The sequence below is a fragment of the Suncus etruscus genome, chromosome 14 (genome assembly GCF_024139225.1).
Source record: "Suncus etruscus isolate mSunEtr1 chromosome 14, mSunEtr1.pri.cur, whole genome shotgun sequence".
Lineage (NCBI taxonomy): Eukaryota > Metazoa > Chordata > Mammalia > Eulipotyphla > Soricidae > Suncus > Suncus etruscus.
This window is the reverse complement of record NC_064861.1, coordinates 90,764,445-90,778,658: the sequence shown is the minus strand read 5'-3', so window position 1 is coordinate 90,778,658 and position 14,214 is coordinate 90,764,445. Positions and strand designations below refer to the sequence as shown.

General features: G+C 50.1%; 1 protein-coding gene across 1 annotated transcript; it reads right to left on the bottom strand.

Moving 5' to 3' along the window:
* Positions 1-344: 344 nt before the first annotated feature.
* Positions 345-13,786, bottom strand: LOC126028591 (C5a anaphylatoxin chemotactic receptor 1-like). Its single transcript, XM_049787541.1, has 2 exons — positions 13,070-13,786; positions 345-590 (listed from the first exon to the last, which is right to left on the bottom strand). Exons 1-2 carry the CDS (start codon positions 13,784-13,786, stop codon positions 345-347), a joined length of 963 nt encoding a protein of 320 aa, XP_049643498.1.
* Positions 13,787-14,214: the final 428 nt, after the last annotated feature.

Here is a 14,214-nt window from a genome sequence, read left to right as displayed (position 1 = left end):
AGTGCAGCTCAGTGGAAGAAGACCGAAGAATGAGCCCCTGCCTTCCTCAGCGATTTCTGAGCGTATAGCCAGGAGTAACCCCTGAGCATCACTGGGTGTGATCCAAAAACAACAAATTCAAATTTAAAAATTTTTTATAAAAAGGAGAAGAAAAAGGGTGATGAAAAAAAAGGAAAAATAGGATCAGGAGCTGCCAATGACAGTGGAAACTGAGGATCAGTGTCCTGTCCAGAGCACAAAGCAGGGTCCAGGGCAGCGGGTCATGGGGCCCTTCACACCTGGATCTGGCTTTTAGGGACCTCAGAATCCACCAAGAATAGCAGGAGGGACTTGCTCTCCCCGTCCTAGTCTTCAGTCAGCAGTTGATACAGCTGGCCAGGCTGGAACTTGAAGACCCGGATGTGGAGGCCCCGGGAGGCAGCCACATAGATAATAGGGTTGATGCAGCAGTTCATGGAAGTCAGGGCCATGCCTAGCCTGACCGAGGAGTCCACCATTTTGGTGTCATGATTGACCACAGCAACAACCATGCGGTGAACCTGGTAGGGCAGCCAGAAGATGAAGAAGCTGGTCACCACAGCCACCACCACCTTGAGGGTCTTGGTGGAGCGTGTGGCCTTTCTGCGCCACATCCGAAGCAAGAGCAAAGTGTAGCAGACGCTCATCGTGACCAGGGGGACCAGGAAACTCAGGACGAATTGCATGGCGGTGACAGCAAGTTTTACACTGGGACTCTCAAAGTCCACAAGGCAGATTACACTCTTAGAAGCAGGATCCTCATGGGTTTTTCTAAATAGGAAGGACGGGAGGCTGAGGACCAGAGCCAGGATCCAGGCCACGCCACTGGCCAGCCAGGCCAGTCGGGCCCCCCGGTAGTTCTGGCACCAGACGGGTTGGAAGACAAGGAGGAAGCGGTCGGCGCTGATGGTGGTGAGGAGCAAGACGCTGGCGTAAAGGTTCAAGATGAAGAGCGAGGGCATGATGCGACAGGTCGTGTCACCAAAAATCCAGCTGTCGCACATGACGATTGCAATGATGAATGGTAGTGCCAGGCAGGAGAGGAGGTCGGTCAGAGCCAGGTTGAGGAACCAGATGGCATTAATGGATCGGCGGGCCTCAGAGATAGTCACCCACAGTACCAGCAAGTTGCCCAGCATGCCCACCACAAAGGCGAACCCGTAGATGACCATGGTTGCTATTTTGAGGGCACTAGGCGAGGTTTGAGTATAGTTCGAGCCATTCACACCTGGGTTTTCATGGTGACTGTAGTACAGGTTGCTGGTGTTCTTGAAGTCCTGAGGATCAGGAGAGAGGCAGGGGAGAAGAAGAATGAGGGTCAGAGCTGGGGAGTGGGAGCCCCAGGGTTTTGGAGATGCACCAGGGAATGAGGGTGCAGATGACAGAACTGGCTGGGGTCTCGGGCTATGCAAGGAAGAGGTTGAAGTCCTAGTGGCTGAGGGCCAGAGGGTTAGTCCTGCAGGGAGGGTGCATGCTTTATGTATGGCTGATCTGGGTTGGATTAATGTCCAGTGCAGCAGAAGAGCTCAGACTGTCATGATTCTGCCTGGACCTTTGATGCTTCCACTGCCCCCCCCCCTGCGCCACTCCGTGGGGTGACAGGGCTATTGGAAAGCTTCGTATCAGATGTGGTAAAGACTCATTATCTTTGATTCTGGTCACAACCACCCCAGTCCTTCCTGCCATGGGCTTCCTTAGCCCTTTGTCCTGGCTGACTCGGCCCCATAGAACCAAACCAGAGGAAACACTCTGAGGTTTCTAAAACAGCCCTAGAAACAGAAGACTGACAAAGTTTTGCTGTTATGACTCTCCAAGGACAACTTCAAATGAACACAAATGTAGCTGTCCAGGACTGGACTGAACACACCCCGAGGCTCATTCCAGGCTGGGAAGTGGAATACAATACAACTGTTCAAAAGAAAGAGAAAGGACTAAGGCCAGAGCATGAAGGGCATTGGTTTTGCCTTGCGTTGCATGAAGCTGACTGGGGTTTGATCCCTGGTATCCCATAGGCTTCCCTGAGACTGCTAGGAGTGATTTCTGAGTGAAGAGCCAGGTAGAAGCCCTGAGTATTTCTGGGTATGGGCCCCTCTCCAAAAAAAGAAGGAAGGTGGGCCGGGCGGTGGCGCTAAATGTAAGGTGCCTGCCTTGCCTGCGCTAGCCTTGGACGGACCGCGGTTCGATCCCCCGGTGTCCCATATGGTCCCCCAAGCCAGGAACAACTTCTGAGTGCATAGCCAGGTGTAACCCCTGAGCGTTACTGGGTGTGGCCCAAAATAAAAAAAAAGAAGGAAGGAAGGAAGGAAGGAAGGAATTTGTAGGGCCAGAAAGATAGCACAGCAATAGGGCATATGCCTCGCATGTGGCCAACCCCAGACCTGGTTAGAATCCCCCAAGGCATCCCAGTCCCGGAGCCTGTTAGAGCAATTTCTGAGCTCAGAGCCAGGAATAACTCCTGAGTGCCACCAAGTGTGCCCCCCCCCCAAAAAAACAAAAAAACAAAAAACAAAAAGGAAGTTGTAGGTGGGCTTATGTGGAAAGAGTGCAAGGAAGACCTAGTGAAACAAAAAAGGAAAAGATGACAGAGCCAAGCCTGTTGGGTGGGGGTGGGACAGGGGAAAAGCCCCTTTTCTCTAGCGTGACTTATGCTGTGTGCCTTTGCTTAGACACAAACCAAGAGACTGGGCTAGAATTTGGTGGCAGAGCCATTGTGCCTTGAATGTGTGAGATTCTGGTTTCCAGGTTCCATAAGGTCTCCCCATGCTCCTTTCCAAAGGCTCCTGGGAGTTGGAGCAACAGTATGGGAGGGCGGGGCTTGCTTTGCAGGTGGGTTCCGTCATGAAGGGTTCCCTGAGTATCACCAGGAGAGATCCTTGAGCAGAGAGCCAGGAGAAACCTTGAGTACTTCTAGGTGTGGTACCAAAAAAAAAAAAAAAGGAGAGGGAGAGAAAGAAGGGAGGAAGAGAGGAAAGGAGAGATGTAGGAAGGGAGATAAAGGAGGGAGGGGAAGGAGAGCAGGAAGGAAGAAAGGGAGGGAGAGAGGGAGGGAGGAAAGTAGGAAGGAAGGAGGAAGGGAAGGAAGAGGTGAGAGAAGAAGGAAGGAAGGAAGGAAGGAAGGAAGGAAGGAAGGAAGGAAGGAAGGAAGGAAGGAAGGAAGGAAGGAAGGAAGGAAGGAGAGGAAGGAGAGGAAAGAAGAAAGGAAGGAGGGGAAGGGAAGGAGGGAGGAAGGAGGGGGAGGGAAGGAGGGAGGAAGGAAGGAGGGAGGGAAGAAGGGAAAGAAGAAAAGATGGTTTACTGTGGGAGGGATGAAAGGAAGAGAATCAACTGACAGATCTAGAAAAACGGAGGGGGGTACCCTGAGAGATAGTATAGAGAGGATGACACTTGTCTTGCACGTGGTCAACCTGGGTTCGATCCCTGGGAATCACATAGGGTACCTGATCGCCACCACCAAGCCCCTCTAAGGGTAATTTCTGAGTGCAAAGCCAGGAGTAACTTCTGAGCATCACCAAGTGTGGCTTCCAAACCAAAACACACAAAACACAAAGGGGTCTTCAGATCGCTGGGTCTTGGGTTTAGCCCAATACTGCACAAGATCTGCTCAAGATCTCAACTTGAGAGACCCTTCTCTTGCTTCTGGACCCTTTATTTTGTGTGTGAAAGATGACTTACTGGGGAGCAAGGAGAGAACTGGGGCCCAAGACTAAAGTATCCTCAGATATTACACAAGAGACAGAAATCAGCTAGGAATATCAACATGGCCCCAGACCCGATTTCACATCCTGTGGGTTCCTAGACCTCTGTTTCTGGACAGTTCCACCACCCACAATCTGTACCCACAACTGAGTCTGCTAGCACTGACCAGAGGCTCAAAATTTGCTGATTGGGACTATTTTTAGGGAAACAGAGACATCGACGCCAGCTGTGACCAAAGAATCACATACATACACACCAACACAGAGCACAAATATATAGACACACACAAACACGCACAAATGCACATATATACACATACACACAATCACACACAGAAACAAAAAACATAGAAATGCATGGAAAAACACAAATATACAAACACACATAAACACACACACATGTTCTACCTCTCCCAACCGGGAAAGGAAGTAATGTGACAAACACACCCCATTCCGACTCCATTTCCTCCACCAGGTGAAGCAAGGCAGAAGGAACTCCAGCACCCCACCGCCAGTTCAGTAACTCGCCTGTCCTATTTCATTCATAGTGGTTAGGGGCCACCCCATGTGGTGCTCAGGGCTGACTCCTGGCTCTGAGTTTAGGGATCCTCGTTGGTGTCGGGATCAAACCCTGCAGCTCTTCTGTGCTCCCGCTTAGCTAGCTGGCTCTCTGGCCACAGCTGGTCTTTTTCCACAGACCCAGTGTCACCTGCCACTGGCTCTGACCCCCCACCCCAAGGGAGCCCTCCGACTTTCTGATTGAGGAAGGGAGGCAGGACTTCTGGGGCAATCTCAAGAATTCCCACGAAAGGTCTGAGGGCAGTTGAGGGGTGCAGAGGTGGGAGATTTATAACTCCAGGCAGAGAAAAAAGGAAGAAAACAATTTGAGTATGGGGAGGGGAGGAAAGATGAAGAAAGGGAGCCAGAAATGAGAGAGCAGAGCCCAAGACATAGCACAGCACGGAAGGCACTGGCCTTGCATGCAGCTGACCTGGATTCAAACCTCAGTGTCCCATAGGGTCCACTGAACCCCACCAGGTGTGATCGCTGAGTGCAGAGCCAGCAGTCAGTCCTGAGTACAGCTAGTGTGGAGAGAGAGTGGAGAGGAGGGAGAGAGAAGAGAGAGGGAAGAGAGAGAGGAGAGAGAGGAGAGAGAAAGGAGACAGAGAGGAAGAGAGGAGAGAAAAGAGAAAGGAGAGGAGAAGGGTCCATCAGAGCTCCCCAAATATGCATCCCTGGACTCACCATTTTCCACCCTCCTCTCTCCTGTTTCCTGGTCGCTGTTTCTGGGGATGCTTGTGCCTAAGGGCTGCAGTTTTTAAAGCCCCACAAGAGGGAACCACTGGCCAAGAGGAAATGACAGTGTTTACTCTGGGAAAGTCTTTCCTCATTGTCGTGCGCACAGGTCCCTTCTGAGAATATGTGATCCCCCGAACCCCTTTCTGGGAGGAGGCTGGAAATCCATCCCCCCTTATCTTCGCTGGGAACATCGGTCAGGCCAGAACCCCCACACAGCCCCTTAAAACTGTCTCTCTCCTTCAAGGGCAGTCACAGCAGTGAAGCTCAGGATTCCAAAGAGTCCAGGAGGGTGATTTCTTCCAAGTCCCCACTCTGATCCTGTGTGATCCCCCAGACCGCCAGGACTGACCTATGAGCACAGAGCCAGGAGTAGACTGAGCACTGCCAGGTATGACCTAGACACCTACATAATTGATTTATTAATTAATGGGAACTGTAAGACATCACAAAATTAGGAAAACCTGGGCCTGGAGCCACAGTACAGTAGACTGGGCATTTGCTTGCAGTCAGTCACCCTGGGTTCACACACCAGTACCTCAAAGGCACCCCTCAACATAGCATAAGTGACCCCTGAATACAGAGCCAGGAGTAAGCCCGGAACAGGTGGCTGTAGCCCCCAAACAGAAAAATTCGAAAAAATTTTAAAATAGGGAAATTGACAAGATTTCTAGGTAGTCACAGGAAACAAATCTGATTCTGCCGCTAGTCTAAATGGAAATAAGGAAGTGTCGGGCATTGTGACACCTGAGGGTTCTGTGTAAGACAGATACGCGGTATCTGCAGTGACTGGGCAGAAGGAAAGACACACAAACTCGCTCCTCCAGGGGATGAAAGGACATGAGACTGATGGGGAGGCTGGGGAGATGCTCAGAGCCAGGAGCACAGACTTTGCACATGGGATCCCGGGTTCAACTCCAGCACCACCTGGTCCCAACCAGCACCCATGTAGCCCCCAGTCAAAACATTGAAGCCTACTAACAATAATAAACACTTCCCAACACAGGAATATAATAAACACTTCCCAATTATAGAGGGTGGTGTGTGAAGCCAGTTAGCAAAAGCCCTATTGGGGCCAGAGCAACTGCACAGCATGGAGGCTTAGGCCTTGCATCTGGCTGTCCTGGGTTCAACCCCTGCAGTGTCCAATAGTGTCCCCTAAGCAAACTAAAATGTCCCTTTTTAAAATGTGCCCTGAGAATGTTTTTTAATTTATTGGATGTTGGGCCACACCCTGTGATGCTCAGGGGTTACTCCTGGCTATGCCCTGAGAAATCGCTTCTGGCTTTGGGGGAACATATGGGACACTGGAAATCATACTCAGGTCCATCCTGGGTCAGCCACTTGCAAGGCCAACGCCCTATCTCCGTGCTAATGCTCTGGCCCCGGGGATGTACATTTTATGACTGAAACCCAGTGACAAACCTGTTTACAATCAAGGTGCTTAACTAAAGATAGTAATAATAAGCATAAAAGAGAACTTAGTTCAAAAGAAAGTGCCCTGAGGCTAAGCAGTAGTACATGCGGGACGGCATTTGCCTTGCACGCAGCCAGCACAGGACTGACCCAGGTTTCATTCCTGGCATCTCATAGGGTCCCCCAAACCTGACAGAAGAGATTTCTTCCTTTTTTCTTTTGCGCTTTTGGTTCACACCTGGTGGCTTTCAAGGTCTACTCCTAGTTCTGCCCTCAGAAATCACTCGTGGCAGACTCAGGGGACCCTATGGGATGCCGGGATTCGAACCACCATCCATCTTGGATCGGCTTAGTGCAAGGCCAATGCCATACCTCTGTGTTATACCCCAGAAGAGATTTCTGAGCACATAACCAGGAGTAAGCCCCGAGAGACGCCGGCTGTGGCGCGATAAACAAAATTAAACACAACAAAAAAAGGTCAGGGTCCAAGAGATAGCATAGCAGGTAAGGTACTTGCCTTGCATGCAACTGGCACTCCTGCCACGACCAACACAGGAGTGAACCCTGTGCACAGAGCCAGGAATATGCAATGAACCTAATTAGGTGTACACCCCTTAAGCCCAAAATAAAATAAGTCCAGGGGCATGAACAATACAGAAAGTAGGGTGCTTGTCTTGTACCCAGCCAATATGGGTTTGATCCCATATGGCCCCCAAATCCAACCAAGAGTATCCCTAAGTGCAGAGTCGGGAGAAAGTCACGAGCACGACCAAATGAGTCCCCCAAACCAAAAAACGAATAATGTTGAGGTCCACAAGCTTGAGAACCGCAGCACTGAAGACAGTTCCTTGTCCACCTCTGGATGATTCTCTGCAGTCATTGGCAACCTCAGAGCCACCATTCCGGATTAAGCGCAGGGCGTCCTCTAGTGGCCAGACACGAAATTGCCTCACCGTGCGATTTCTCACTCATTTCAGAGGCTGCAGAAAGCTTCAAGCCAGAAAAGGTTGCCTCTTTTGGGAACACACCGACGGTACTCAAGGGATACTCCTGGCTCTGTACCCGATAGTATTTTCTGGATCTACAGGGCCTGGATGAAACCAGGGTCATGTGGCTGGTGACCGTGAAATGTGAGTATGTCTGTATGTATGTATTTAGTCATGCTCTGCAATGCTCATTGCTTACTCCTTGCTGTGTGCTCAGGAATCACTCCTGATGAAGCTCAGGGGACCCTATGGAATGCTGGAGATCAAACACAGATCACTGCGTACACAGCCAATACCCTCCCCCACTTTACTATTACTCTAGCCCCATTAGTTCATCTTTTGATTTTATTTTTTCCTTTTTTTCTTCTTTTTTTTTTCTTTTTTAGATGAGAAAGAGATAGTGAAGGAGAGGGAGAGAGTAGAGAGAGAGACAGAGACAGAGAGAGACAGAGACATAGAGAGACAGAGAGAGACAGACAGAGAGACAGAGAGAGACAGAGGGAGTGAGAGGGAAAGGGGGGAGAGGGAGAAGGGGAAGAAGAAAGAGTAAGAGGGAGAGAGAGGGAGGAAGAGGGAGGAGAGAGAGGAAAGAGAGAAGAGAGGAGGAAGGAGAGGAGGGAGAGGGAGGGAGAGGGAGAGAGAGACAAGAGTGACAGGGAGAGGGAGAGAGAGGGAGAGAGAGAGGAGAGAGAGAGAGAGGAAAGGAGAGAGAGGGGGGAGAGAGGGAAGGAGAGAGAGGAGGGAGGGAGAAAGAGGGAGAGAGAGAGAGAGAAAGGAATGACAGGGAGAGGAAGAGAGGGAGAAGGGGAGAGAGAGGGACGGAGGGAGCCATCTTTTGATTTTATAAAATGACAAATCAAAGCAGTCTGGATGCTCTGAAACCTGGAAATCCAACACAATCCACTTGGAAATGTGGTCAAGGCTTGCAAACATTGCTGTGTCATGTTGGATGTGAGTGGGCTAGTGTGTGGTGGGGGAGAGGAAGTCAGCCCTTCATGATTGGGCCTAGATAAATACTCTGACACTTTCAGAAGGAAAGAGAGGTTGAAAGATAGAACAGGACTTGAGGCTGGAGTGATGGAGCCGAGGGGCTGGCATTGACTTTATATGGATGGTACCCAGGTTAAATCCCGGCATCAGATAGAGTCCTTCATGCCCTGCCAGGAGTGATCCCCGGGCAAAGAAAGTGCATGCAGAACATGTGGGATGCTCCAAGTTCAATCCCTGCCACCTTGTGAACCCCAACATGCCTATGGGTCTTTGCTGGAACCCCTGAGCATCCTGACACACAGACCCTGGCAAAATAAAAAGCTGAAGAGGGGCTAGAGTTCTGGGAAGAGAGCTTTGTGTGTGGGAACCCAGGTCTGGTTCCCAGAACCTTAAAGCTCGTCAAATAACTCCCAGGGTGGCTAATTTGATCACTGCTACAATCACGGAGTTTTCTGGGGTGTGATCGCAGTAACCTACAAGGTTGCGGGGCTTGTGCAGGTTACTGCAATAAGCTGCAACTTCGCCTGCTACTCCACTGCTGAAAGCCTGCAGAGGTCTGAAGAACCCAGGTGCCAGAACAGAGAGAGAAGAGAGAAGGGAGAGATTGAGGAGAGGAGAGAGAATTAGAGTAGTTTAAGGGGCCAGAGAAATAGTGAAAGTAAGACATTTGCCTTACACAGCCAGACCCTGGTACCATCCCCGCCCTGTACATCCAGAAAATACCATCAGGCACAGAGCTAGGAGTATCCCCTGAGCACTGTGGGTGTGACCCCAAAACAGGCAGTGTCTCTGGTTTGAAGCTTTCTGCAGCCTTTGAAATGAGCGAGAAATCAAGCTGTGGGGCGATGCCGCGTCCGGCCACTAGAGGACGCCCTTGCGCCTCAGCGTGGAACAAGGCTGCGAGGTTGCCCATGACTGTTAGTGTGCAGAGAATCAAGAGGCGGCCAAGAAACTGTCTTCAGAGCTGCGGTTCTCATACTGCTTGTGGACTTCAACATTATTCCATTTTTGGGAGTCTGATGGACACATCTGGTAGTGTTCATGACTTCCCCCCGTCTCTGCACTCAGGGATCACTTCTGGTGGGACTTGGGGGACCATATGGGATCACATCTACTATATTGGCTGGGTACAAGACAAGTACCCTACTTTCTGTATTGTTCCAGCACCTAAACATATTGTATTTTGGGGTGGGAGATTCACTGCGTATTTCTGGCTGAGTGCCCAGGGTTCACCCCTGTGTTGGTGGTGGCAGGAGTATCAGTTGTATGCAAGAAAAATACCTTACCTGCTGTGCTACCTCTTGGACCCTGGACTGTTTTTTGTTTTGTTTTGTTTATGGGGTTACACCCGGCGTCTCTCAGAGCTTACTCCTGGCTCTGTGCTCAGAAATCTCTTCTGAGAGAGATCTCTTCAGAGATATAATCTCTTCGGAGAGATAACACAGTGATAGGGCATTGGCCTGCATGCAGCCAATTCGAGATGGACTGTTGTTCAAATCCGGGTATCCCATATGGTCTCCCGAGCCTGCCAAGAGCAATTTCTGAGTGCAGAGCCAGGAGCAACCCCTGATTGTCACCAGGTGTGGTCTAAAAGCCAATAAAAAAAGTACACCCCTGAAGCCTCAGCCCCCACTCTTTCTCCCTAGGTAACTTGACCTTACCTGCAAGACCCCGCCCATTCCTGGGAGGGGTCTTGGAAAAGGTAGATAAGGCCTTTGACCCAGGGGATTAGGATCTTTGGTCTCTGCCCTTTCGGTCTTTGGCCAGCTTGGAGGTGAAAGGGAAGATGGCTGAAAGGACTTAAGATGCAGGGCTAAGAATGGCTGTGCTTGAAAGGTTATGATATAGGCCACACACATGTGGTGAATAGGGCATGAATAAAGTTGATGCTTCCTGATGCCTGTCTCTGGATAAGTCTGATTCCTCCGTTCACCTAAACCTGGGACCCGCCAGCTGAATGGGGGTTGCGGAGCCACGTGGCCTGGGGTGGCAGAGCAAGATCCCTCCATCCATCCTTCACCATCCACCACCATTATTAATTATTTAATGCTACACACCCCCAGCCATATTTTAATAAAGGGAATTTTTTTTTTTTTTGCATCTGGGACCCTGTTGGATACTTCAAGGATTGAACACAGGTCAGCCATAGGCATGACAAAAGCCTTCCCTGCTGCGCAGTTGCTCTGGCCCCAATAGGCCTTTTGCTAAATGGCTTCATACAACCTTCCTCTGTTGGGAAGTGTTTGTTATTATTATTATTATTATTGTTATTAGGCTCCAGTGTTTTGATTTGGAGCTACATGGGTGCTGGTTCGGAGACCAGGTAGTGTTGGAGTTGAACCCAGGGCTCCCACGTGCAAAGCATTTGCTCCCAGACTCTGAGCATCTCCCCAGCCTTCCCATCGGTCCCATTCCCTTCTGTCCCTGGAGAAGAGTGTTTGTGAGTCTGTCCTCCTGCGCAGTCACTGTAGATACTGCGTATCTGTCTTACACAGAACTCTTTGATATCACAATGCCCGACACTTCCTTATTTCCATCGAGATTAGCAGTGCAATCAGATTATAACTCTGTAACTACCTAGAATTTTTGTGAATTTCCCTATTTAAACTTTTTTGGAACTTCTATGTTTGGGGGCCACAGTCACCTGTTCTCTAGATTTACTCTAGAGAACATTTTTCCATGACGATAAACTCATACTGGCTTGCAACTCAGCTACTTCTGGTCCAAAAAATTTTGCTTTGACATCTGGACAAGCTCCTCAGTATCCCCCAGTCCTTCTATCTACCACCACCATAAGCACCTTTCCATTCTGCCATACAACCCCCAAACAGGAATATTCTAGAAAGAACTAAGTTGCAGGAGTGAGAAAGGGAGAAGGCTGGGGGCATCAGAGAGGTAAGGAAGGGACCATAGGACAGGAATCTGCATCTCTTGCTTTCGATGCCAACATTCAGTTCAATGTGATTTCACAAGAGGCAACCACAGAGGGGAATAGGGAGGGACAAGGAAGAGCCATTCAAAAGTTTCTGTCTTATTCGGTTTGCTTATAAAGTTCTAACATTTGGGGACAGAAGACAGTATAATGTGGAGGGCATTTGCATGGGGCTGACCCAGGTTCAATCCCTTCCATCCCATATGATCCTCCGAGCACTGCCAGGAGGAATTCCTAAGAACAGAGCCAGGAGGTAAGCCCTGAGCACAGCCAGGTGTAACCCTACCAGAAAAAAAGGAAAAGAAACTATTCCATTCTGGAGAGCTGAGATATGTAACTTCTTGTCTTCCTAAATCAGTATTTTGCAAAAGAAGAAATCAAGAGTGGAGAGAGAGAATTCTTGGCACACAGCTGACCTGGGTTCAATCTCCAGCATGTCAGAATGTTACCCCCTACTTAAAGAAAGCACGCACCAGACGTGGCTTTTTCCTTTCCTGGTGCAGTGCCTTTCTCCCAAAGAATTATTTGCCAAAAGACCCGCTCAGCAAAGTCTATCATTTGACCCTTTGTGTGGTAATTCCAACATGGCTATAACATTACATTTTCTCTTTACTTGGACACTCTAGAAATCCAGCCTCAGCTTTCCTACAGACAAAGAAATGTCAGTACCAAAAGCCCACCAAAAGTTCCCTGCTGGCTAGTTCATATAACCTGGTGCCAGCAGCTTGTTTTTCTGAGTCTAGCTCTATGATGGTAAACAATTATTTCCGTCCCCCCTAAAATCTATTTTCTGGCTACTACATAAACATAAATATCTGTCTCTCTCCTCCTGGTTTCTTGAAAAACCTGCTTTTTGCTAAACCAAAAACATCTCTAGCTTTTCTTTCACAATCTCCAGCAGAGTTCTTTCTCACCTATAGGATAGTCATTTGTTATGTAGATTTTAGGCCTGTTTCCCATTGTACTGCTCTCCTCCTCTTTGTTCTCCAGGAGAACATCTTGCATACCAGAGTTTGTGCTTATAAATGTCATCAGCTGAAAAGTAAACTTGTCTCTCATCCCTTGGACGTGGGTCCCCATACAATGCATTTTGTGTGGTCTAATTTATTTCATTATTTCATATTTCATATTCATATGCTTCGTGTTTCCCGCTTATTCCTAGTGAGAATTAACCCACTAAGGTTTTGCGTAGGGACACTAACACGTCTGCAGCACCAGAGAATTCCCCAACACTACAGGAATCACCCCTGAGGAGCAATGGGTGTCGGAAGAAGGAGGAGGATAAAGGGAAGGAGATGGAGTTAAAGGAAGAATAGGAGCCAGATCGGCCAGTGGCAGCAGAAACCACGGATCAGTGTCTTGGGCAGAGCATGAACCAGGGCACAAGGCAGCGGGCTGTGGAACCCTCACACCCGGGCCTGTCTCTGAGGGACCTCAGAATCCTCCATGGACAGTGTGTGGGACTTGCTCTCCAGGTCCTAGCCTTCGGTCAGCAGTTGACGCAGCTGGCCAGGCCGGAACTTGAAGACCTGGATGTGCAGGCCCCCAGCGGCGGCCACATAGATAATGGGGTTGATGCAGCAGTTGACGTAAGCGAGGGCCATCCCAATTATGTACACGGATGCGAGTAGCTCCCTGTTGGGGGAGAAGAGACTAGGGAGAAAGACATAAAGCATGTCGGAAAGCTGGAAGGGCAGCCAGAAGACGAAGAAGCTGGTCACCATGGCCACCACCACCTTGAGGGTCTTGGTGGAGCGTGTGGCCGGCCGGCGCCAGGCCCGAAGCAGGAGCAAAGTGTAGCAGACGCTCATTGTGACCAGGGGGACCAGAAACGTCAGGACAAAGAGTGTCATGATGATAGCAACTGCAAGCTCTGGATCAACCAGCTCAAAGCTCACAGTGCAAACAGGCATCTTGGAAATTAAGTCCTCGAATAATGCTCCAAACACGGAATATGGGATGCTGAGTGCCAGAGCCAGCATCCAGGCCACGCCACTGGCCAGCCAGGCCCTCCGGGCCATGCGGTGCTTCTGGCACCAGATGGGTCGGAAGACGAGGAGGAAGCGGTCGGCGCTGATGGTGGCGAGGAGCAGGACGCTGGCATACAGGTTGAAGTAGATGAGCACGATCAAGATGCGACAAGGCACTTCACCAAAAACCCAGTTGCCGTGCATGAGGATGGTCATGATGTGGATGGGCAGCGCCAGGCAGGAGAGGAGGTCGGCCACAGCCAGGTTGAGGAACCAGATGGCGTTAACAGACCGCCGGGCCTCCCAGACTGTCACCCACAGTACCAGCGCGTTGCCCGGGACGCCCACCACAAAGACCACTATGTAGATGACCTCGGCCACCACCAGCTGGGCCTGGAGACTAGGCAGGAGGTTCAGGTCATCTACTGGCCCATCAGAACTTCTGTTGTCATAGGAACTGTAGTTCACTTCGCTGAAGTTCATGAAGCCCTGGGGGCCAAGAGAGAGACAGGGGAGAAGGAAGATGAGGGTCAGAGCTGGGGAGGGGAAGCCCCAGACTTTGTAAATACCCAAGAGAATGAGACAGCAGAGCTAGTTGAAGTATGCAGCCATGCAAATAAGAGGTTGAAGTCATGAAAACTAAGGGCTAGAGAGTTAGTAATTCAGAGAGGACTCTCGCTTTGTATGTGGGTGATGTGTGTTTGATTCCAGGCAACCCGGTGGGTTCCTTGAGCTACAGCAGGAATAATCCCGGGATGTAGAACATGAATAAGGGAAAGAAGGAAGGAAGGAAGGAAGGAAGGAAGGAAGGAAGGAAGGAAGGAAGGAAGGAAGGAAGGAAGGAAGGAAGGGAAGGGAGGGGAGGGAGGAAGGGAGGGAGGGAGGGAGGGAGGGGAGGGAGGGAAGGAGGG

Excerpts from the sequence above, each read along its gene's own strand:
- LOC126028591 (XM_049787541.1), bottom strand. The coding sequence starts at position 13,786 with ATGAACTTCAGCGAAGTGAACTACAGTTCCTATGACAACAGAAGTTCT. Across the intron at positions 591-13,069 it reads GCTCCACCAAGACCCTCAAG|GTGGTGGTGGCTGTGGTGAC; the intron begins GTGGTGGTGGCC and ends AAGACCCTCAAG.